Source organism: Hemitrygon akajei, chromosome 4 (genome assembly GCF_048418815.1).
Source record: "Hemitrygon akajei chromosome 4, sHemAka1.3, whole genome shotgun sequence".
NCBI classification, from domain to species: Eukaryota; Metazoa; Chordata; class Chondrichthyes; order Myliobatiformes; family Dasyatidae; genus Hemitrygon; species Hemitrygon akajei.
The window spans coordinates 35,170,104-35,196,909 of record NC_133127.1 but is presented as its reverse complement, the minus strand read 5'-3'; the positions used below and the strand labels follow the sequence as shown (position 1 = coordinate 35,196,909).

The 26,806-nt window shown below is 39.0% G+C and overlaps 1 protein-coding gene across 9 annotated transcripts in view; it reads right to left on the bottom strand.

The window, feature by feature from the left end:
* ark2n (arkadia (rnf111) N-terminal like PKA signaling regulator 2n) overlaps positions 1-26,806 on the bottom strand; it is a 106,992-nt gene that overhangs the window by 60,881 nt on the left and 19,305 nt on the right. For 5 of the 9 annotated variants that reach the window (XM_073042299.1, XM_073042295.1, XM_073042303.1 and 2 more), the window contains exon 2: positions 4,335-5,169. In XM_073042299.1, the coding sequence (XP_072898400.1) occupies positions 4,335-5,073 (739 nt within the window). In that variant the 5' untranslated portion in view covers positions 5,074-5,169. Of the gene's footprint in view, positions 1-4,334; positions 5,170-6,182; positions 6,263-6,633; positions 6,728-21,767; positions 21,790-26,806 lie in introns of those variants that run through there. The other 4 variants (XM_073042298.1, XM_073042296.1, XM_073042297.1 and 1 more) reach the window with 3 other exon arrangements.

Below are 26,806 nucleotides of genomic sequence, written 5' to 3'. Positions count from 1 at the left end.
GGGACATTAAGTGGTCTCATCACGTCAGTAGAGGCGGGCATGTCAGAATGATCACAATGAGGCTACCATCAGGTTGGAGGTGCAACACCTCATATTTAGTCTAGTGAGCTTCCAACCTGATAGCATGAACACTGATGTCTCTAGCTTCCTGACTGTCCCTTCTCCAGTTTTCTATTCCCCATTCCGACTCCTCTCTCACCCCTTCTCTTGCACTCTCCGGCCCATCACTTCCCTCCTTATCTCCTATGGTTCAGCATCCTATTAGATCCCTTCAACACTTTAACTCTTCCCCCATCACCTCCCCAGCTTTTCACTTCAACCCCACTTACCGACCTTACCCCTCACTTGGTTTTACCTATCACCTGCTGGCTTGAAATCTTTCCTCAGCACCACCTCCTTATTCTGGCTTCTTTTCCCTTCCTTTCCAGTCTTGATGAAGGGTGTTGGCCTGAAACATCGACCGTTTATTCTTTGCCATAGATGCTATCTGACTTGCTGAGTTCCTCCAGTATTTTGAGTGTGTTGCTTTGGATCTCCAGTATCTGCAGAATCTCCTGAGTTCATATTTAGTGCAACTTTTTTGAGATGCAGGGAAAATGGAGAGGGTAGAGGAGACTAACCAGATAAAATGGGGGTGGTAGTGGTAATACAAGATGAATGGTAATGGTAACGTGAAACAACAGGTAGTCTGTAGGTGTAAATGCAAAATAATTAAGACATTACTGAATGAATGTAGAAAAAAGGCTGGAAATCTGAAACGAGAATGTCAGGAATGAGAACTCAAATCACTGAATTCAATTTTGAGTCCAGAAGATTATAAAGTACCTAATGGGAGTGCTGTTCCTTGAACCAAAGCTTTGGTAAAATTAAGGACCAAGAAGTCAGAATGGAATCAAAAAATAATAAAAAATTTTAAATGAGTTAAATAAAAGCCCACACTGTGCTTTTGAATTGAACAAAGGTATCCCATAGAGCAGGCATCCAATTTGCTTACATCTTCCCATTGTAAAGTAGCCATAATTGTCCTGCTACAGCGCTCTGTTATTGAAATAGTATTATGTAGTATAGAGTTAAATAAGTTGACTGGGAGAATTAACTACTGTGCGGGGGATGATAGATTTTCTTAATGCACTTGTGGCATTGATTTATCTAACTTTCCTAAGAAAGATGAAATAATAATGCAGTGGTGGGAAGAGCAATTGTATTTTTGAATAACACTCTTCTGCATCGCCTCTTAAAACTGAGGTATCATTTTAAAGTGCCTTAGCCCAAGAAAGACATTGTTAACCATTGGCTATGTTAACTACCATGGAGGTTGGAGACTTGATATCTGCATGTCCAAGAGTCCAGGGCCAAGTATTTGAGGTCCTGGGGTTGGAAGCCTATCTATGTGTGAGTGAGTGGGTGAATGGGAAAGGGAAATGTTTTGTTGTTGTCATTACACTGAGAGCATGTGTGTCCAATTAGAACTTAAAAGCAGTAATTCTATAGGAAAAACCATCTACAACAAGCAAATAGGAAGGGGTAGGCCGCCTCACCCTCAAGCCTTCCCCACTATTCATTATCATGGCTAATCTAATCCAGGCCTCAATTCTTTCTTTCTATCCCACTCCTCTAGCTTCTATATAAATTGCCAAAATACCTTCACAACCTTCATATTTTATTCTAAATTAATCAAGCTTGCTGGCCTCTCAATCATACATACACTATGCAGTTTGAAGTGTCAGGGCAATTCATTGCTGGACCCAATTCAATGTTCCTTTGTTCCTCATAGTAATAAAACTGCTTCAACCAGAAATTTCATATTTCAAAAATGAACACTCAATGCTTCTCTAAAAATTCCTCAACCTTCCTAAAAGGACTTTCGTTAACTTCTCTTTTAAGGGTATCTATTGCAAATTATAATCCATAAAAACATGTAACGGGCCATAAATGACATCCGAACTTCATCACAAACTATTTTCTCTCCAACCAAAGTTAAGGATTATTACAACCACCTTTCTCCTAATCTACCTCAGAACAATTAACTCAGTAGAGATTAGAGAACAAACACAAGACATTAGTGATTTGTGTACCATAGCTAGTAAGTGAATGAATTACAATTACATTCAGATTAATCGTCTACCTATTCTGGAGACCAAACGGAAGGCACTATTAATAACTAAAATCTTGCTGTTGTAAATGCAATCAAAGGCACTAAAACATTGACAGACCAACAATCAGCCTATACGTTATACCACATAATAAGCAACACATACCTCCTCCTTCAGCGTCCCTTGGCTCCAAGGATAATTTGCTTCCACTCAGTTCTGAGGAATGGAAGATGCCTGTGTCTGAATTCTTTTAAAGGGAGGTTGGCCATTGCGTGAGCTACCACACAGACTTGACAAAGCAAGAAATTATAGTCTCATGGCAAGCTGGTCCAGGACAAATGGTAAGAAGCTCTTCTGTACAGAACTAGCCCATACACAAACTCATTCATATACTATGCAGACACAGAATTCTTGACAGCACATAAACACACAAAAATAATTCTTGCTTATGCCTTCTTCCTCATTCATACATCATTCTTGCTTCCACATTTTCCTCAGTCTCCCCCATCTAAAACCTTCCTTCACCTAATCTTTGTTTCCTCATCGATTTCCCTGTATTTCACCACTCTCCAATTTACTGCTCTTTCCTCCGATCCAAGCCAATCCCCCAGCAATTAGCACACTCCTCTCTGGGGTCACATACGATATTTCCCAATGTCTGTCACCCTTATTCAAACTGTCCCAGTAACTGAGCTGACCAAAGTCTGCAGCTTCGACCTTGCAACCAAAACCTATCCCAAGAAAACTTAAGGCAATTTTTAGTCGTCCAGCTGGTGATGCAGGCTAAATGTTTCCCAACCAATACTAGTGGATTTATCCTGTGGTACTGGGAATACTTCACTTGGCTGAGTGAATGCTATAAGAACAGTGCAATGATAAGTGAAATAATTTACATGATAGAAATGCTTGGTTTATTAGCAACTGGATATGATTATGTAAGCACACTAATTGATAATGAAGTATCTCCATAGAGGCTGGGAGGCAAAATTCATATGCATTACCCTTTATTTTTTCATGTCAACATTTTCTTCAAAATATTCTTTTAGAAAAACATTCTTTTCAAATATACAACTGTACAGATGCCAATGGCACTTCAAAATCTCATCTACGTATTACCTAAGTAACAGACATATCCTTTAAGAAGCCTGTATCAATTTCACTTGCTATTTGTGGAAACAAAATCCATTGTTTTGTACTGCCATTCATCATTTGTGTATACATAGATACAAAGTTACAGCTGATCACAGTGATTTGCACAATTTCATTCACCATCAACCACCTGATATCATCAGGTTTGCAGTGCACACATTCTTAATAATGAACGTCAAGGTACTTAGTTTACAAACAATCTGAATTAATAGCAACAATTTACAATGAAACCCAGTGACCCAGGTATTCTTATACACGTTGCAACCTACCCCTTCTTCCCAAAGTCAAAGTCAGTCTTAAATTTGATTTGATACTACACACCAAATTACTGATTGGAGCCCCAAAATTAAACTCCAGCAAATAAGCAATTGGTTAACATTATGCAAGTTTTTTGTAAATAATTTTAACCAACATTCTAGAGGATAATTATGTAAGTGAATTCTGCAAGAAAATGCGCAAGTCCACTACTGTGAGTAGTTGATGAGTACTGCATTGTAATTTCTAACAGTAAAGTAAAAACATTAAGCTTCTATTTTCAAAACTATTTTAATACATTTTCTATCCCAATAAGGATTTTGCCATTACCAAATTATAATTCAGCAGATTATCAGTCCAATAGAAGAAATGAACACAATGATAGAAAATCAGATCCAAAAAAATGCTTGTTCAAACATGAAGATATTTTTTTAAAGATAATAATACTCCATTCATTATAAATCAAAATATAGTTGTTTTATCAAACATTTTTAAGGGAGTTGGAGGCTTGAGCCACTTGAAGACTTTCTCCAAGTAGTTTTAAAAAAACTCAATGCATCCCAAAAAGGAAATCTAAATACAAAAGCACTTAATCAGTAAACTATGATAAGGCATTGATATCGGGAAGGAGTGGGCATAAGCAGCTTTATCTCAAAGCAGACTTAGTTCTCTAAATGGAGACTAGGCTAATTTCAGGTATCTGTTTAATACATGTGTACATAATATTGCTTTATGGACAATGTTTCACTTCGAAAGAAGTCAGGAGGAAACTAGTCAAGCCATCAAGATACTGATTCTTTCATTCATAATCCTGACATAAAGGATATTTGTAAATACCTGGAATCTCTGCACTAATCGTCCTGTTGCCATTTCCAGAAACTTCGTCCTCTGATGAACTTGTGCTGGAATCACATGTCAAGTCGCTATCACTCGTACTGCTGTCCTGCAGCAATGTATACTTCTTCCGAGCTGCTGCTTCACGTTTCTGCCGTAGCAATCGTATCCGTTCCTTTTGTTTCTGGGTTCTAACCTTTGACACACGGCCGTTCTGCTTGTCATTTGAAGAACGGTTCTTTTTGGGAGCCATGGTTGATGTTTCACTCTCAGACCTAGATCGCCGTGATTTTCTGCCAATTGAAGGACCAGACCCTCCAGAAGGATCCTCTTCCACGGCCACATTTGTCTGGGGTGCCTCATTCTCTTCTACAGATGAAAGTGTGTCAGAGTCTGCCAAATGACCACTGGATGAAGGGGAAACCATGCACTGATTAGAAGAGTCACTATCATAGGTACGGCCAGCTGTTTGTTTATCACTGTCTGCAGATGGAAGCTGAGATTCAGAAGAGTCTTGCCCAAGTTCCATTAACAAGCAAGGCTCCACAGACAGGCCACTTATTTTCAAAGAATGTTCACTGTTCTCTTTTGTCAATTTGGCTGTTGTCTCTTTTGGAAATGACCCATCATCTTCCTTGCAGGTGTCACCGGATTTTGTATCAATACCTTTTGATGAAGCCTCAGTTTCCTCCAGACCATCCTGGGAAGAGAACTCTGCCTTCTCTACTGCTTCCATCTTCATGTCAAGTTAAGTTTTTAAACACTTACTATAAAACACCATATAGCACCCAGGACTATAGATGTGTGCTCAGCTAAAGGTTTAACAAACTGGAGAAACCTGAAAAGAGAAAAATTATTAGACAAGTTAAATTGCAATTAGCATATTGGCTTCCATCTATCCAAAGCAAACAGAAATCTTATTCTTGGCAGAATATTATTTTAATTTGGCAAGCAATAACAAATTGTGCACAGAAATAGTTTGCATTTACTTGCCACCTCTCTCCAAAGATTCATATTCCAATAATCTCAGTTCAATTTTCAACTGTTCTAGTTATTTTTATTCCAGAATTTAAATTCCGATTTCCAGAGCCGGTCCTTAACCTTGATATTCGTTTTCCAATTAATTTTGTAGACTCAATTTTGTTCAATAACCAAAAACAGATAACCAGTAAAACTAAGGTACAATTTAGAAACTACAATATCTGAGGCAATATATACCAATAAGAATTGCACATGTATATTTTCACTAACCAAACATGTTTACTAATTCAATCACTTATTTTAACTAAGGATTGTACTTCGCTGTCTCTCATCCCCAATAAAAATAATAAAGAAAAATTGATTAAATTCAAAAGTCACAGAACATCATTTTGTTTGACACACTACAACTTCCTAAGATGCAAAAGTTGTTAATAAAAAAAATTGGATGAAAAAATTTAAGGGTAGAAGCATGTTCATCTCCAATCATATTACTCCATAATTTTCTGTCCTGTTTATCAATTTAATCTCTACTTTAGACTACTGTTCTCAATATAGAGATATTCACTATAAAATCCTTTACTACTATGTGCAACTCCACATAATTTGGTTTAGGAAAACAATTTTTAACAGGTAAGAAAACTAATATTTCAATTGCAACGACAGAAGTTTTAATTCTTAGTCTTTTAAACACCCAGAACTAAGTTTTCAGCACCACAGATGACTGAAGGTCATTTTAGAATTATTGTGAATGCTGAATTCACCATTTGAATAAAAAAGGAAAATTTCTAGTAATCTGCTAAAAACCATAGTACTTTTATTCACTTTTAAGAAATGGGCATGGTTGGCAAAATTACAACTAACTATACTTACCAGAACTTCAGTAATGGCAGCTTTTCATCTTAAGTGCAGAGCTATTTTATTTTAAGTCTTTTCAGAAGACAATTAAGAATCCTGGCAGCTGGAGCTACAGTTAAACCTAAATAGGGAAGATCAGCACAGATCCTTCCATAAAACACCAATTTCACTCTAAGAGCTTTGTAAACAATATATGCTATTACCAATTTTAAAATCCAGTTCTCACACTGCCATAATGGATAAAGATAGCTATCAGTACGCAACTTAAGGCCCCTGGATTACTAGTGGAATCCTTGTCTAAACAATTGCCCCACCAATGAAGCAGTAACTTCAAAGGGCTATTCCATATTTATGATCAAATTGACCAATATTCAAAGCCTTATCTAATAAAGAAATAAAAAGCCACAAAGTCATAACTGCTAAAAACCCAAAAATAGTTCAGTAATCTAAACAGGAGTCTACCCACTGGGAATGGAGCATACTGCAGACATGTACAGTCCAAGATCATTCTCATTTTGAGTTCCAACGAGGGAGAATGCAGGAACCATGGACCAACAACCCTAAAACAAAGATAATTTTGAATGAGGTAAACTCTTTTACAATTATTGACATAAAGCTCAGGATTGAAATTTAATGGATAACTATCAAATTTAATATTTCAACAAAAACTGAATTTCCTTCCCATCACATTCAGAACACGGGTCATTTAAGCAGAGAGGGGAAAATTTTAAAAGGGAAAACTTTCCAAGTGAAGGGTAGTACATACAGTACTATGCAAAAGTCTTAGGGACCTTAGATTTTTATGTAAATTTTTAGCTGTTTATTTTTTGTCTTCTGGATTAGTGTGTCAGTAGAAAAGAAAATGTTATTTTTCTAAACATTCATTTTCCAAAAAACTAAGTTAGTGAATTTTTTGTATTCCATTGAAGAAAGTAACACAATAACTAATAGACCATCTTTCAAATAAAAACTTGATTACTTTACGTATACAGCCCATTGCATGATTAAACAAAAATAACACAGTATGCTAATAATCAATAACATAATGAGTTGAATGAACTAAAACTGGTTAACTGAAACAAACAGGTATATAAGGAATCAAACTGGGCAAAGGACAATCAATCTAAAAGGTGAGAGCATGGCCGATGTGACAGTTTAACCGTCAAATCAATAATTCTCATACCATGGCAAGAGTGAGCATAGCAACAAGACACAAGGTGGTTATACCGCATCAGCAAGGTCTCCCCAAGCAGAAATTTTGCAGGAGACAGTAGTTTCAAGATGTGCTGTCCAAGCTCGTCTGAAGAACATCAAAGAAACAGGCAAAGTTGAGGATTAGAAACTTAGTGGTTGGCCACGGAAACTGAGTGCAGCAAATGAGCGATACATCAAACTGATGTCCCTTCTGAATCTGATGAAGTTCGGTACTGCTATCAACTCTGCATTTACAGAAGCCACTGAAACCCAAGTACACCCTCTACAGTCTGGAGAAGTCTTATCAGAAGTGGTCTTCTTGGAAGAGATGCTGCCAGAAAGTAATTCCTCTGAAATAGAAACAAAGTAAAGAGACTCACCTATGCACAAAAACACAAGGACTGGGGTGCTGAACAATGGCAGCAAATGCACTGGACTGACAAGTCAAAATTTGAAATTTTTGACTCAAACAGGAGACAGTGTGTCCACAGAAGAGCTGGAGAACACCACATGAATGAGTGTCTGCAGCCAACAGTGAAGAATGGCAAGCAAGCAAGACAAAGTCTGCAGAACTGTGGCAAGTTCGCCAAGATGTTTGGAATAATCTACCAGCCCATTTTCTTAAAAAATCTGCTTGACAGCATACCTAGAGAATTGATGCAGTTTTAAGGGTGGTTGCACCAAATAATGATTTAATTTAGTTTTTTACTATTTATTACTCCTTTTGATATTTACAAACTCTTCATTTCTTTATTTTTGAAAGCATCTTCACTTTATAGAAGTTTTTTTTGCACGTGCCTAAGACTTTTACACAGTGCCTACATGGAACAAGCTGCCAGAAGAAGACGTAGATACAACTACAAAGTTTAAAAGACATTTAGATAGGCAAGTGGATAGAAAAGGTTTAGTGGGTTATGGGCCAAATGCATCCAAATAGCTCGTGGACATCTTAGTCAGCAGGATTGAGTTTGGGTGGAAAGGCCTGCTTCTGTGCTGCATGACTCCACCTCCAAGGTCATTTGGTCTCGTCTCACATAAGCATTTATGATCAAGTTAGTAATAATTTGAAGGTTAGCTTCTGAAATGAATGTCATCTGTACACTGCAATTCTGACTGAGAATTCTGGAATGAAAGCAATATAGGTTCAGCAATTCCCACAAAATTTGAGGGTAGGAGCATGTTCATCTCCAATCATATTACTCCATAGTTTTCTGCCCTGTTTATCAACTTAATCTCTACTTTAGACTACTGTTCTCAATATAAAGATATTCACTATAAAACCCTTTACTACTATGTGCAACTCCACATAATTTGATTTAGGAAAACAATTTTTAACAGGTAAGAAAACTAATATTTCAATTGCAAAGGCAGAAGTTTTAATTCTTAGTCTTTTAAACACCCAGAACTGATGGGCGTAACTTCTGGACTGGAATCAGCAGTGTATTTCTAATTTCCAACACAAAAGCTAGTACACCTTGGATCCCCTCTCGAAGATTTATAAATGGGAATTTTCTGTATTTATCACTGTAACATGTTCAGAAGTGGGAGACCACATTGGATTTCATCAGCAATTTTTTTTGCAACTCCATTCATGTGCAGCAATTATACATTAAAAAAGAAACCATATCCAGAGTGATAGCAATGCCTTGGAACAAAATGAAAACTATTTTTTTTAAATGAAGCTGTGTGGAAAAGATAAATTTTAATCCACCCCGGCTCAGCAGAATGCCAATTATCAAAAAAGTAGAATATGAATAAATACAAGGACACTAAGAAATTCTACATTGCTTGTTATTGATTTGAGTCAAAAACACTACAAATAGTCTTCTGAACTCAATTCATTGTTATCTAGCTGACAAACCAACTAGAAACAACCTTCAAAAGAAAAAATGAAATATTAATTATGAGAAGCCATAATAAAATGGCATTCATAATATACCCAACAGCTTCATGAATAATTATTTGTATCAAATCTACAGATTAAGGAAATCAGAAATGGAAAAAAATTAAAGTTACAAGTATTATCTAGCCTCAGAACTACATATACATTAGAGCACAATTCCAGTTAACATGGAATTCAATGGGCGGGGGGAAGAGACGGGCTTGTGTTTCAGAAAATCATGATATGGACAGTTTTTTGGGAACACGATTACTCTCCAACATGGGGGCAGGGGTACATTCAGATGTGGTGTAGAGGGTGTGGTTAGCAAGTTGGAATGACACAAAATTTGGTGGCATTGTGGATAGCAAACAAGATTATATATGGCTACAGCAGGATATAGATCAAATGGAAAGTTGGGCAAAAAAAAAATCAATCATATCAAGTGCAATGCAATATATTTTAGGAAATAGGGGCAGGACATGTACAATAAATGGTAGGTCAGCTAAGGAATGTTGGTTAACAGAGGGATTTTAAAGTTCAAGTCCACAATTTCCTGTAAATACCTGTAAACATGATGGTAAACAAGACATACGGCATGCTTGCTTTCAGAGGTCAGGGCAGAGAATATAAAAGGCAAGATATTTTATTGCAACTTAACAAAAATATATTCAACTGCTTATTGAGTATTGTGTTTAATTCTGAACACCACACTATAGGAAGAAAAAGATTGCTCTGGAGGGTGTGCAGAGAAGATTTACCAAAATTCCTAGATTGGAGAACTTCAGTTATAGGAAGGGATTGAACAAGCTGGACTTTGTTTTCCCTGGAGTGAAGAAGCCCAATGATGACCAGATAGAGGTGTATAAAATCATATGAGGCATAAAGGCCAATAAAACTTTCTTCCCGTAGGATCAAAGGCAAGAGGGAACAGGAAGGAGTGTTAAAGGAGCTATGAAGGGAATTTTTAAAAAACTTAAGAGAGCACTTGATATCAGGAACACATAGCCAGAGGAGCGGTGGAGTCACTACTTTGAAGATAATTAGATAGCCACTTAAATTGCCAAGGCATATAAAGCTACAGACCTAATGTCAGTAAATGGGATTAGTGTAAGTGGGCAAAAAGATTAGCTTGGACTTGGAATTATATACAGACCACTTCAATGATGTACTCTTCCATGATTTCACCATTAAGTCCTAAATGTACTGGAGCATATACACATTCAGTTCACCTAAACTAATTACCAACATGTTTACTTGAGGTAGCCAAATAGTTTGGCAAGAACACCACAACTATAGAAATGCCTTCATTCTGAAAACTTTGGTGTACAATGCAAAATTACAATGATTGTTGCAGCAGATAAACATATCTGTGAGATTCTACAAAGATCTACAGAATTTATGCACATAAATAAGACAAAAATAAAATAATGGGGCTTCTTCCTTTGACTTGCATCAGTATTTTTTATTTGCAAAAATTACAAATGTAAACACCACTGGATTAACTTCCAAAACCACCAATGACCAGTGCCTAAATCAGAAAACAATGGTGCTGGCAAGTTTGTGAACCCTGTAGAATTTTCTCCATTTATGAGATTTGAGTTGTTGGTTGTAAAAAAAAAGACACAAAGTCAGATTACTGACAGAGTCTGCTCTTCTCAAGAAAGATCTGCTTATGCGCACCATGCCTTGGTCAAAACAACTCTTAGAAGAATTGTAGAGGTGCGAGAAGCTGGAAAAAGCTACAAAAGCATTTCTAAAGACCTTTGTGTTCATCAGTCCACAGTAAGAGAAATTGTTTACATATGGAGGACACTTAATGCTGTTACTACTCTCCCCAGGAGTGGACATCCTGCAAAGATCACAACAAAAGTACAATGTGCAATGCTGAAGGGGGTGTAAAAGAACCCAAGGGTAACAGCAAAAAGTCTGCAGAAATCTCTAGATTTGCTTAAGTCTCTGTTCATGTGTCCACTATAAGAAAAACACTGAACAAGAATGCTGTTCATAGAAGGACACCTTGGAGGAAACCACTGCTCTCCAAAACAAACATTGATCCATATCTGAAGTTTGCAAAAGACCACCTGGATGTTCTACAACAGTTCTGGGACAATGTTCTGTGGACAGATAAGACAAAAGTTGAACATTTTCACAGAAATGCACACAGCTATATTTTGAGGAAAAAGGGCACTGCACACCAAAATCTCATCCCAACTATGAAGCATGGTGGAAGGAGCATCATGGTTTAGGGCTGCTTTGCTGCCTCAGGACCTGGACAGCTTACAATCATTGAGAGAACAATGAATTCAAAATTATATCAAGACATTTTATAGGAGAATGTTAGGGAAGCAGTCCACCACCTGAAGCTTAATAGAAGTTGGATAATGCAAAAAGACAATGATCCAAAAGAAAAGAGTAAATCAACAATAAAATGGTCTTTTTAAAAAAAATTGTGTTTTGGACTGGCCGAGTCAAAGTCTTGATCGTAATCCTATGGAAATGTTGTGGAAGGACCTGAAGCAAGTAGTTCATGCAAGGAAGCCCTACCAACATCCCAGAGTTGGAGTTTTGTGAGGAGGAATCGCCTAAAATTCTTCCAAGCCAACGTGTAAGACTGATCAACAGTTATCAGAAATGTTTGGATGAAGTTATTGCTATACAAGGATGTCATGCCAGTTGCTGAAAGCAAAGGTTAATATACTTTTTTTCCCAACAAATACATGTAACATTGGATAATTTTTCTCAATAAATAAATGAACAAGTATTAAGTTTTTGTCTATTAATTTAATTGAATTCTCCTCATCTAGTTTTAGGACTTGTGTGAAGATCTGATCATATTTATGCAGAAAGGGAGAAAATTCTACAGGGTTCACAAACTTTCTAGCATTCCTGTAGATAAAAATGTATTTTGACATACAATTTGTCAATTACAAGCTAAATGATCATGTATACTTCTTTGGAAACTGATTTACTGCAAATAAAGGCACAGAACATCAATTTCAAATATCTGGTTCAACTATTAAATTTAAATATTCTGTTCTTTTCAGCCAAGTAATGAGGTATTCATTTACACACTTCCAATGAAGATGACCAATGACACATTGAAATTTCTTCCTGAGACTTGTTTTATATCACTTCTGAGTTGGAGAGAAATACTTCAGAAATCCTTCAATCCTGAAAAAACAACATCTTTTTTTTAATTAAAAGTCCTTTCCCAGGGACTACACGATTCCAGGAAAATGAGTGGCCTTGAGGGTCAGTCCTGAAACCAGATCCAGGAAGAGTAATGTATAAGCTCCATGAATCAGATTCTTCATGCCCTCTTTGTTACAAAGATCTTTAACATGGGTGGTAATGGTATCAGATCCTAACATTTGAGTTGGAAGGAGCTAAATGAGGAACCATTTAAAAGAGCAGAGTAGTGGCGAAGTAGAGGAATAAAAAATGAGACAAATAAATCACTTGGCAGACTTCACAAACTGTAAGCCAGCTCCAGATAAACTGAAATTACCAATATTTAGATCATTAAGCAGTTACCAAAAATTGTCTTTGAGAAAGCAAGCTAGCAAAGGCAGTGGGGCAAATCCCTCGAGGTTACAAATTTCAAAGTAAATTTATTATCAAAATACATACATGTCACCATATACAATCCTGAGATTCATTTTCCTGAGGGCATACTCAATAAACCCATAATAAAATAACAACCATAATAGAACCAATGAAAGACCACACCAACTTGGGCCTTCGACCACTGTGCAAAAGACAAACTGTACAAATACAAAAATAAATAATAATAATAATAAATAAGCAGTAAATATCAGTCTTTGAAAGAGAGTCCATAGGTTGTGGGAACATTTCAATGATAAGCAAGTGAAGTTATTCCCTTTAGTTCAAGAGTCTGAGGGTTGAGGGGTAACAACATTCCTGAAGCTGGTGGTGTGAGGCCTGAGACTCCTGTACCTTCTTACTGAGGGCAACAATGAAAAGACAGCATAACCTGGGTGGTCAGAGGTCCCTGATGATGGGTGCTGGTTTCCCCCATGACAGATATGCTTAATGGTGAGGACATCTTTACCCATGATGTTGAGTTAGTTGAGTGGTATCACAGCAACAACCTTGCACTCAGCGTCAGCAAGACTAAACAGCAGATTGTGGATTTCAAAAAAGATAAGACGAGGGAACACAAACCAATCCTCAGAAAGATCAGAATTGGACAGAGTGAGCAGATTTCAAGTTCCTGGATGTCAATATATCTGAAGATCTAACCTGGATGCAACATATTGATACAGCTATAAAAAAGGCAAGCCAGCAGCTATATTTCATTTGAAGTTTGAGGAGATTTGGTTTGTCAATTAAAACACTTGAAAACATCTACAAATGCACCATGGAGAGCATTCTGTCTGGCTACATCACTGCCTGGTATAGTGAGTGGGCAACTGCACGCAATTAGTCAGCTCTATCATGGGTACTAGCCTCAGTAGTATCCAAGACATCTTTAAGGAGAGGTATCTTAGGAAGGCAATGTCTATTATTAAGGATCCCCACCACCCAGGACATGCTCTCTCTTTTCATTGTTAACGTTGAGAAGGAGGTACAAGAGCCCGAAGGCACACACTCAGCGACTTAGCAACAGCTTTTTCTCCTCTGCCATCTGATTCCTTAATGGACATTGAATCCATGAACATTACCTCACTACTTTTTTTATTTCAGTTTTTTTTGGACTACTTATTTTAACTATTATATATATACATTTACTGTAATTCAGTTTTTTCCCTCTATTTATCAAAAAGTTAACAAATTTCATGGCATATGCCAGAGATATTAAACCCATTTCTGATGGACTGGGCCATATCAACTACTTTTTGTAGAATTTTCTGTTCAAGAGCATAGGTGCATCCATACCAGGTTGTGATGTAGCCAGTCAATATACTCTGCACAAACCCTCAAATTGAATGCAATTGTACCTGCAGCTAAATTACTGCATTACTAACTCAATTTACAGATTCCCCAGAAGCCCTTGGAAGAAGCCAGATTGCTCATTACATACTATAAATAAAGAAATTCATGATTCATCAGCTCCCTTAAACACCAATTTTTTTTCTGACCTCATCCAACAAGTAATACTGCATTGCGGGAAAATTCTACTCTGAAGCTATTTATAACACATGCACAAAACCTTAAAAATATTCTATCTCATTAATGATTGGAAACTCCAAATGCAAATCCAGTTATCTTTACGTTACTTCCGGTTGATGTTAAAATTATATTGAACAAAGCACTTTATTACTTGAATGAATATTTTAGAGAAAGTTGATATTTTACCAGTGTACCATTGAATCACAAACTTAAATTCATTTTGAAGAGGTAATGATCATTCAGTTCAGCTCCTTCTTCCAATGAAACATCTATATTTTTCTATCCAATGATTCAAATATTTTGATGATTCAGCATCTGGTTCATCAAGTGATGTCAGCAGTGCTCCCTTGAAACTCACCAGGGCAGGTACACAAATTTAATTGACTGGTGCCTTGGGTTGCACACTTTGTTGAAATGCAGGAAACAGCATTTCACCTTTTCTGACATCACAAAAACTTATCATTTCAACTGAAATGTAGTGTGAAGTGCCCTTTTCAAATTTGCCTGCACAATCTTCTCATCATTTGTATCTACTACACAATTTCAAAACCAAAAGGTCCCCAGTAGATCCAATATCACTGCAAACTGGCACAAGGCAAGCTGCATCATCACCTCAATACGTTTTTCCCTTCCATCCAAAACTGCACCTTGCTTCCAATGAACTTTCTACTGGTCTGGAACTAATCCACAAAACTACTGGGAAACCATTCAACAGCATTGCCTCCACTCTAAAGCAAATTTACCCCAACATCAGTTTGCACTGCAGCAGCGAAATGATGCTTGTACACGCTCACGCTCAGAGGGTCATGCCCCAAGCTTTCAACTCCATCACTGAAGCACATCAGAAATTTAGGTGTACCTTCATTACACAGACCCCTACCAATCTGGTCCCCAGAAAAACAGTAAAATTCCAACAATAAAGATCCACCACCACAAAGTTCCTGATCTACCAAGCAGAAATGATCCCTATTTTTTCTTACATGCTTCAGAGACATGGGCTACCTTGAGTAGGTATGTTCTATCACTGAAGAGATATCCCCAGAAAAATTCTCCGAATCCTCTAGAAGGGTAAGCAAACTTCTCTCAGGTTTCTCAGTTGACTCCAACATACACACTATATTGTGAATATGACTGATACCAGAGTTTTGAAACTGACACCCTGTAATGGTTACTGTTCAATTAGAAAATTAGCAGATGAATTCAAGGACATTTTTTAAAAAAGCTAACATCTTCATCAACCAACTTGAATTCCTGCGCATAGCTGCTTAAAATGGAGGAGAAGTATTTTTGAGACAGTATTGAGAATATCATCCATTTGCTAAGAGTGCACAAAAGCCCAGCATAAACAATGGAAGAAAAACACTTTCTTACAAACCCTATTCCTGCCCACTCAAGCTTTTTCCACCCCACGTGGCACATTCTCAAGATTCGACCTTGGCCGCAGCAGGCACTTCAGAACACACTGAGGCTACGTCCACACTAGACCGGATAAATTCATAACCGAAGCTTTTTCTCTTCATTTTGACCCTCCGTCCACAATAAAATGTCATTTTCCTGCCCCGAAAACAGAGCTTTTCTAAAAAGCCCTCCAGAGTGTGTAATTTTGAAAACGCCAGATTGGCCAGAGCAGAGTGAATGTGGTAACTGGAGAAATCTAAAAATGCTGTCATGATGTGCTGGAAAAGATGGTGACGGCAGCTCGCCATTTCATTGTTTTCTTGAATGCAACCTAACAATTTCAGAATAGACAACAACGAGACTGAAGCCAGAAGAGTTAGAAATGTACTTACCAAATACTTTGACCGATAACTTACTGAATAAATAAGTATACTCACTATGCCCTGCTTTCTATCCTTGCTCATATGAAGGTGGTTTACTTATTTATTCAAGTACTTCTCTGACAATAGATGTGTAACAGCCTAATGTAACATTGTATGGAAATACAAGATAATACTGATGCAGACATGTTTTATACATTTAACAAAGGGTTTTATTAATGCAACAGAGTTAGCCAGTTTTTCAATGTTCGTCATCAGCCAGGTCATACTGTCCGTGAACTCCCTGTTGGTTGCCTCCATACGCTCCAGTATTTGTGTTTTTTTTTTAAGTTTTAAATCCTCCTGCATGAGAGCCAACAGCTGTCCATTGTTTAAGCTTTTCTAGTCTGTAACTGAACAAACGCGCACCAAGTCTTTCACAGCGAGATTCGACACCAAACACGTCGCTTGTTTTCGGTAGATGCGTCCTGCGCATGTGCAGTAGAAGGAGATTCGCCGAAATATCCATTTTAATGTGGACAGAAGTATTTTCAAAAACGCTTAGTGCGGACACCTATCGTTTTTACACGAAACCGGCATTTTCAAAATTATCTGGTCTAGTGTGGACGTAGCCTGAACTGCAGTGGAAGCAAGTTCCTGAGGCACAGCCTACGAAGGAGATTAAAAATACAGCTGGCCCTCCTTATCCGCAAGAGATTGGTTCCAGGACCCCTCGCAGATACCAAAAAACACAGATGTTCAAGTCCCTTATTCAACCTGACTCAATGCAGTGGACATTAGGACCCAGCGGCAGAACTCTGAATCTGCAGTGTTTCTGTTCACGAAAATAATCGCGATCATGATTGAAAATAAAGTGGAAATAATAAAGCGATCGGGAAGAGGTGAAACGCCATAAGTCATTGGAAAAGCGTTAGGCTACATCGATCAACGATCAGAACAATTTTAAAGGATAAAGTGAGAAAGGTTCTGCCCCGATGAAAGCTACAATTACTAGGCAATGCAGTGGTTTAATTACTGGGTTTTGGGGTTTTGGTTTTTCATCCTCCACATCAACCCGGCACAGTGGAGAGTGCGCTCGGGAACGATCTCTCACTGGATCGAACTCGGGAACTTCCCGAGCCTGGCGCTGAAACATACGTTCTTAAATGTTAGAAAATATATACTATATACTAAGACAAACGTTTGACTAACTGACGCTAAATAATACCAGATGTACTTGTTCCAACTCACTTAGTAAGAGAACTTCCGATTTTTTTCAATCCCAATCCATGATAACCCACACACATCCTCCCGTATACTTTAAATCATCTCTAGATTACTTATAATAGCTAATACAATGTAAATGCTATGTAAAATGTTATACTGCATTGTTTAGGGAATAATGACAAGGAAAAAAGTCTGTACGTGCTCGAATAACAAGTGCTGGAAGAGTACTTCCAGGTTTTCGCAACTCACAGTTGGTTGAATTCGCGCATGCGGAATTCATGGATAAGGAGGGCTGATCGTATACACACGTTGCAATTTGATCTGCTAAAACAGCTTCAATGGTTTGGTTTATAAATCTTACCATCCACTTCAATGTTGCTACAACCTTTCATTCTGAATCAGCGTTCCAAAGTGCTAAACTAGTGCAGATCTTGGAATGGGTGGAAAGGTCACCACAATATTGTGTGAAGGACCTGGTTTGTGATGTTCTATGTACTGAAGTGTGAACTTAGAAATATCAACTTGCAATAACAGTGGACTTCACTCACTCTCCAGAGCAGAAATTGGGTCACCCAAATGCAAATAAGATCCAGTGAACTCAGGCCATAAGTATTGAAGCATATTTGCTTAAGTCAATCTATTATAGAATGACCCCATGAAGGAATGCAGGCCATTGTCTCCTACATCACCACCAACCTTATTGACTCAGGGGATCTCCCATTCACCGTCACCAATCTCATAGTTCCTGCAGCCCCCGCTTCTACCTCCTACCCAAGATCCACAAACCCGCTTGTCCAGGTAGACCCGTTGTTTTAGCTTGTTCCTGCCCCACTGAACTCTTATCAGCATACCTCAACTCTTGTTTCATCCCTAGTTCAGCCCCTTCCTACCTACATCCATGACACCTCACATGCTCTTGATCTTTTCAATGATTTCAAGTTCCCTGACCCTCATCACCTATTTTTACTATCGATATCCAGTCCCTATACACCTCCACCCCCACCAGGAAGGCCTCAAAGCTATGCTTTTTTCTGGGCACCAGACCTAACCAGTTCCCCTCCACCACCAAGGGGAACTTGTCCTCACTCTAAATAGTTTCTCCTTTGGCTCCTCCCACTTCCTTCAAACAAAAGGGGTAGCCATGGGCACTCGCATGGGTCCCAGATATGCCTGCCTGCTTGTCGGCTACAGTCCATGTTCCAAACCTACACTGGTGACCGTCCCGCACTTTTCCTACGCTACATTGACGACTGCATTGGCACTGCTTCCTGCACCCATGCTGAACTTGTCAACTTCATCCACTTTGCCTCCAACTTCCACTCCGCCCTCAAATTCACTTGGTCCATTTCAGACACCTCCCTTCCCTTCCTCAATCTCACTATCTCTATCTCCGGAGACAGCTTATCCACCGATATCTATTACAAACCCACAGACTCTCACAACTACCTGGACTACACCTCATTCCACCCTGCTACTTGTAAAAACACCAACCCCTTTTCTTGATTCCTCCACCTCAGACTTATCTGCTGTCAGGATGAGGCTTTTCATTCGAGAATGAAGATGTCCTCCTTTTACAAAAAAAAGGTGCTTCCCTTCTCCACCATCAATGCTGCCCTCAACCACATCTCTTCCATTTCATGCACGTTTGCTCTTACCCCATCCTCCCGCCACCCTATCAGGGATAGGGTTCCTCTTGTCCTCACCTACCACCCCACCAGCCTCCGCATCCAACATGTAATCCTCCAAAACTTCCACTACTTCCAATGGGATCCCACTATCAAGCACATCTTTCCCTCCCCCATTCTCTGTTTTTCACAGGAATTGCTCCCTACACGACTCCCTTGTCCATTCGTCCTTCCCCACTGATCTCCCTCCTAGTACTTATCCTTGCAAGCAGAACAAGTGCTACACCTGCCCCTACACCTCCTCCCTCACTACCATTCAGGGCCCCAAACCGTCCTTCCAGCTGAGGCAACACTTCACCTGAGAGTCCGCTGGGGTCAATTACTGTGTTCGGTGCTCCTGGAATGGCCTCCTGTATTTCAGTGAGACCCAACGTAAATTGAGAAACCGTTTCGCAGAGCACCTACACTCTGTCCACAAGAACAAACGTCATCTCCCAGTGGCCACCCATTTTAATTCCACTTCCAATTCCCATTCTATTATGTCCATCCGTGGCCGCCTCCACTGTCATGATGAGGCCACACTTAGGTTGGAGGAACAATACCTTTGGGTATTGTTTGGGTAGCCTCCAACCTGAAGTTCATGGCTCACTTTGGCAAGCATCAAACTCTGAGAAAATGCAGCGGCATCTCCTAGCAAATTTTTGACTGCCAATTACTTGTTAATATGCTTTTTAAGAAAGTCTAAAAGCCATTATTTAAAATCATGCATGAATACAATATCAGAACAAGTGATTTCAGTCATAATGTGACATATTTTGTAGCCTTGATTACTCAAAATTGGTCAACTAAAGTAGCAAAATATAGTAATAGGTATACCAGCCCTCTACTACACTTCCAGACTTTCATTTTGAGTTCTAAGAATGCTTGCTTAATCTGCATTTGCTGCAAAATATTGCTCATTTTCCAGAGACCATTCATATGTAAATCATAAATACTTTGTAGATTAATCCTCTAAAAGTCAATCATCTTAATCTCTTCTAAATGCTTTCAATAGAATAGCTGAATTTCATTGAGGTGACCAGGATGTGGCTAAAAAGCAGCACAAATTTTTAAATTTGTTACTTTACAAATTTTGCCCTGTATTTTATGTGTTAAGTTTTGCTTTTTTCACATAAGCCCGAATGTTACTCATTTCTAAACCATTCCCTTTCCAAACCCAAAATACATGCAACTTAAATGCCTCCCCCAAAAGAAAATAATCGAACTCCAAATGGAATTAGACCAAGACTGTCTGTGTAGTTGAATCCTTATCTCATTTTTGTTTTAACCTCTTCAAGGTGAAAGACAACACTCCATAAAGGATTTGGCTTGCTCTTTGTGACCTACACTATTCCATTATTATTTGCAAAATATTGAACTATTACGAAAATCCTTTAATTTTTCCTTTTCAAAACAAAAACTATGTGTCTTCACATTTTCCAACATTGATCTTCTCCTGCCACATGCTAGCCCATTCATGCTCATTGATAACTCCATCTTCCCATCTCAATATGCCCAGTATACCCATTTATCAAAAGATGCAATTATACTGCACACTGGGATACGGCCACCCCTTCAGGCTAGAAACGATCAGTACACTGTTTCCTATTTGACCATTTTTGTTAATCCATGCTACTACCACCCCTTTCATTCCACAGCTTAAGTCTTAATAGCAGACCTGTGATAAGTAACATAATCTTTTCAAATTCTTCAATAAAGGCATTTCACTGACCCTCTGTATGACCATAAGATGTGGGGGTACAATTAGTTCATTCCACCCATCAAGTCTGCTCTCCCATTCATTCTTTTTTTTTAAACTCCAAATTAGTTAGAAAATATGTCTTTAACAAATTCATGATGAATCAACAACTGTCACAAGTGACTGCTAGCCTGTTACTGACAATTTCTAGAACTTACCACCACCAAGGTTAAATTGACAAGTTTATAGTTAAAAGACTTTATTTGAATGAGGATGTAACATTACAATGTTCCTATCCTTCAGCACCACTTAAGCCTATAAATGTTTGGAAGATAATGGACAGTGTTTCTGCAACTTCTTCCTCCACTGCAGAAAGTTTGGATTATTACATTCCTCAGAAATTTGGGATTATATTTGACCATGCGATTTATATATTTTAATATAATTCATAAAATCTACATAATAAAACATTTATTTCCTGAATAGCTAGAAATGGTAAGTTCAAAAACAGTATTATGCTTATCAGCATATTAAAATATTATTAATAGAAGTGACCATAGGCATAATGGACTGTTATGAAAACCTACCTTCAGAGAAGAAAATGTTCTCTCTAACCCAGTCTGAACAAAATGTAACCAGTCTCACAACAATATCGTTAAATTTTTGCTGTCCTCGGAAACAGGTTAATAAAGCAAACAGGTCAAAGGCAATCAGAGTTAGGAAAAACATTAGTACGGAAAAGTTCATTTGAACGTTCTGAGAATCAGATTTGGGTTTACTGACACAAGACGTGAAATTTCTTGTTTTACAGCAGTAGTACTGTGTAAGACAAAAAAAATTCTGCAAGTTATAGAAATTTTAAAAAGCACAAAATGCAAATAACAAGGTTGTGCTCAAGGACTGTTCAGAAGTCTGATGGCAGAAGGGAAATTATGTTAAGATATGAATATCAGGATTCAGGCTCCTGTATCTCCTCCCAAAGGTAGTAATGTAAGGAGGCCATGTCCTGGATGGTGAGGATTCTTAATGAAGGATGCCACTTACTTCAGACATCACCTTTTGAAGATGTACCCAATGGCAGAGAGGGTTGACCCATGAGAGTTGGCCGAGTCTACAGCCCTCTGCAACCTCTTGCAAATCTGTCCATCAGAACCTCTGTACAAGGCTGTAAGACCATCAGAATGCTCTTCAATGCACTTCTGTAGAAATTGGCAAGAATCTTTTATGACATACTAAATCTCCTCAAACACATAATGAAGTATAGACACTGGCATGCTTTCGCAATTGAATCAACATTTAGGCCTAGAATAGATCCTCTGAGATGTCGACACACAGAAACATGAAGCTACTCATCTTTTCTACCAGTGACCCCTCAATGAGAACTGGTGTGTGTTCTCGACTTTCCCTACCTGAAGTCCACAATAAGTTACTTGGTCTTACGTGCAAAGTTATTGCTGTCACACCACTCAACCATCTAATCTATCTAACTCCTGTACACCTTGGCCATATACGAGTCTGCCAACAACAGTAGTTGAGTAGTTAATATAACAGTGGGCTAAGCATGCACCCTTAGGGTGTGTCTATGTTGATTACTGATTTACACTGATAGTGGTCTTAAAATGAGAAAGTCAAAGATCTAATTGCTGATGTTTTAAGCTTAGCGATTAGTAGTGAGTAGTTCAATGGTGAGCTGTATTCGGTAACGATCAGCCTGACATATGTTTTGCTCTGCAACATACTTAATTAGATATATAAAGCATGTGTTGACATAAGAAAATCAGTAGTCGGCCCTCCTTATCTGCGAGTTCCGCATGCGCGAATTCAACCAACCGCAAATTGAGAAAACCCGGAAGTGCTCTTCCAGCACTTGTTGTTTAAGCATGTATAGACTTTTTCTCTTGTCGTTATTCCCTAAACGATGCAGTATAACAATTACTTACACAGCATTTACATTGTACTACATATTATAAGTAATCTAGAGATAATTTAAAGTGTACAGGAGGATGTGAGTAGGTTATCGTGGATCGGGATAGAAAAAAATGGAAGTTCTCTTACTAAGTAAGTTGGAACAGGTACATCCGGTATTATTTAGCGTCAGTTAGTCAAACATTTGTCTTGGTATGTAGTATATACTTTACCTTTCTATGCATATAAAACACTTAAGAAATATATGTATTTCAATGATTACGTTTTGTGTTGCTTAGTAACAATTGTAGCTTTCATCGGGGCAGGGCCTTTCTCACTTTATCCTTTAAGATTGTTCTGATCGTTGACCGACTGTAGCCTAACGCTTTTCCAATGACCAACGGTGTTTCACCTCTTTCCGATCGCTTTATTATTTCCACTTTATTTTCAATCATCATCGTGATTATTTTCGTGAACAAAAACTCTGCGGATTCAGAGCTCCGCCGGGTCCTAAAGACCTCTGAACTGAGACAAGTTAAATAAGGTCTGGGGTTCCGCTGGGTCCTAAAGTCCACCGCACTGAGACAGTGACTTGAGCATCCACGGTTTTTTTTGGTATCCGCGAAGGGTCCCAGAACCAATCCCTCGCAGATAAGGAGGACTGACTGTATTGTGCAATGAAACTTGCAGGGGCACCCACATCCTAGCAATTCCTCACTCATGCCACAAGGGGATTCATTACTTCTGAAACTAAGAGATATACATTTCACTGCAAGTACCTAACAGGCTATTATATGGTAGCAGTTGTAAAACAGCTACCCATCCTAATCCCAGGTTATAGGTTTTAAATGTAAATACCCTCTTTTCAGACCCTATTATCTTAGTGAAAAGATATTTTCATCTTTCAATTTATCCTACCAATTACTTGAAATCAATTTCTTTATTTTTTTAAAAACTCTACTAGACCCTTAACTTTAGACATTAAATCTCTCCGTTTGCATGGAAAATGATAACTGCTTATCTAATTTTTCTTCAAAGCTACAATGTTCTGGTCTCAGCAAGATCTTTATGAATCTCCATTATACCCTTTCCAGTGTAATCAAAACAAAGGAATAACAAGACCATAAGACATAAGAGCAGAATTAAGCCATTCAGTCCATTGAATCTGCTCTGCCATTCCATCGTGACTGATTAATTATCCCTCCTAATCCCATTCTCCTGTCCTCTCCCCATAATCCTTTGACACCCTTAGTAATCAAGAAACTATCAACCTCATTTTAAATATACCACAGCCATCTGTGACAATGAATTCCACAGATTCACCACCCTCTGTCTAAAGAAATTCCTCATTTCTGCTTTAAAGTGACATCCTTCTATTCTGAGGCTCTGCCCTCTGGTCCTAGACTCTCCCACTATAGGAAACAACCTCTCTATCTGGGCCTTTCAATATTCAATAGGTTTCAATGAGATCCCTCCTCAATCTTCTAAACTGCAGCGAGTACAGGCCAAGTCAATCGTTCCTAATATGTTAACCTTGACATTCCCAGGATCATTCTCATGAACCCCTTCTAGACCCTCTCCAGTGTCAGCACTTCTTTTCTTAGATAAGGGACCCAAAGCTACTCACAATACTCCAAGTGCAGTCTGACAAATGCCTTATAAAGCCTCAGTATTCATTTTGAGAGGATCAGGATAGAAAACCACACTAACATTGCATTTGCCTTCCTTACCACTAACTCAATGAGTAAGTTAACCTTTAGGGAATCCTGCACAAGGACTCCTAATTCCCTTTGCACCTCTGAATTTTCTCCCCTTTTAAAAAAGTCTACACCTTTATTCCTTCTACCAAAGTAGATGACCATATATCTTTTTAACACTATATTCAATCTGACACTTCTTTGCCCATTCTCCTAATCCGTCCAAATCTTTCTGCCGACTCCCTACTTCCTCAGCTCTTCCTGCCTCTCCACCTCCCTTAGTGTGGAACATCGATTGAAGACTTGACAGCAATTCTGCTCATCACAACATCAGAATGATGTGGTTACAGTGCAGAGGAGATTGATGAGGAAATAGTAGAGTCTGGGCTTGTTGTCCCTGGGATGAAGGAAGTTGAGGGTTGACCTAATAGTCATAGGTGAGAGGTATAGATATAGATGACTACAGACCAGTGGCATTGACCTCCCACATCATGAAGACCCTGGAGAGACTTGTTCTAGAGCAGTTCCGGCCTATGGTTAGACCACACTTAGACCCCTCCAGTTCGCCTATCAGCCCCAACTAGGAGTTGAGGATGCCATTGTCTAACTGCTGAACCGTGTCTACGCCCACCTGGACAAGCCGGCAAGCACTGTAAGGGTCATGTTTTTTGACTTCTCCAGTGCATTCAACAACAACTGCCCTGCTTTGCTGGGTGAGAAGCTGACAGTGATGCAGGTGGATGCTTCCCTGGTGTCATGGATTATTGATTACCTGACTGGTAGACCACAGTACATGCGCTTGCAACACTGTGTCAGACAGAGTGGTCAGCAGCACTGGGGCTCCACAGGGGACTGTCCTGTCTCCCTTTCTCTTCAACATCTACACCTCGGACTTCAACTACTGCACAGAATCTTGCCATCTTCAGAAGTTTTCTGATGACTGCCATAGTTGGACGCATCAGCAAGGGAGATGAGGCTGAGTACAGGGCTACGGTGGGAAACTTTGTCACATGGTGCGAGCAGAATCATCTGCAGCTTAATATGAAAAAGACTAAGGAGCTGGTGGTGGACCTGAGGAGGGCTAAGGCACCGGTGACCCCTATTTCCATCCAAGGGGTCAGTGTGGACATGGTGGAGGATTACAAATACCTGGGAGAATGTGAAGAGGGTAACAGGTACGTGTAGAAGGGGTGGGCGAGGGGTAGGTGTAGCAAAATATGTAGACAGGACCAGGGAGAGGATATGTTATTGGGGATGTAGCTAAGATAAGATTCCAGATAGCATGTGGCAACCACAAAGAAAAGGGAACCTGTGACCACAAGACAATGTGTTTGGCAAAGTATTTTGAGCTATATACCTATTTTGAGTGTTTTGCTTGCGTCCATACCCATTCCAAGTATTACACTTGCATCTATGCTTATTCCAAGTATTTCGCGTGCTTAGCTATGCAATAACCAATCAATTGATGAATTCGAATCAGTAACCATATTTGTGAATGTAGTACCCTGCTTTTGGGTATAAGTATGAACCTTCGTAAACCGACAAATTGGGAGTTGGCTACCTTACGCCCGAAGTGTGTGGGGCTGCGAACTCCTCACTGAATAAAAACCGTTTCAGAGGTAATTTCGTGTCTCTGGTGTTTTTCCTCAACTGAGAAGGTTACTAATTTCAGGTTGACACCTGGGGATACGAACTGACAATAAACTGGACTAGTCAAAGAACACTGAGGCTGTCTACAAGAAGGGTCAGAGCCGTCTCTATTTCCTGAGAAGACTGAGGTCCTTTAATATCTGCCGGACGATGCTGAGGATGTTCTACGAGTCTGTGGTGACCAGTGCTATCATGTTTGCTGTTGTGTGCTGGGGCAGCAGGCTGAGGGTAGCAGACACCAACAGAATCAACAAACTCATTTGTAAGGCCAGTGATGTTGTTGGGGTGGAACTGGACTCTCTGACGGTGGTGTCTGAAAACAGGATGCTGTCCAAGTTGCATGCCATCTTGGACAATGACACCCATCCACTCCATAATGTACTGGTTAGGCACAGGAGTACATTCAGTAGGAGACTCATTCCACCGAGATGTAACACTGAGTGTCATTGGAAGTAATTCCTGCCTGAGGCCATCAAACTTTACAATTCCTCCCTCGGAATGTCAGACACCCTGAGCCAATAGGCTGGTCCTGGACTTATTTCCACTTGGCATGATTAACTTATTATTATTTAATTATTTATGGTTTTATATTGCTATATTTCTATACTATTCTTGGTTGGTGCGGCTGTAACGAAACCCAATTTCCCCCGGGATCAATAAAGTATGTCTGTCTGTCTAGATAGATTAGATAGCTTCCCCCCCCCCCCCATGGAAAGCATATAAAACCAACAGGGAATAGGTTTGTGATGAGAGAAAGGAATCTACTATCAGTGAGAGAAAGGGGATCTGAGAAGCATGTTTTTTTTACATAACAGCTGATATCTAGAACAT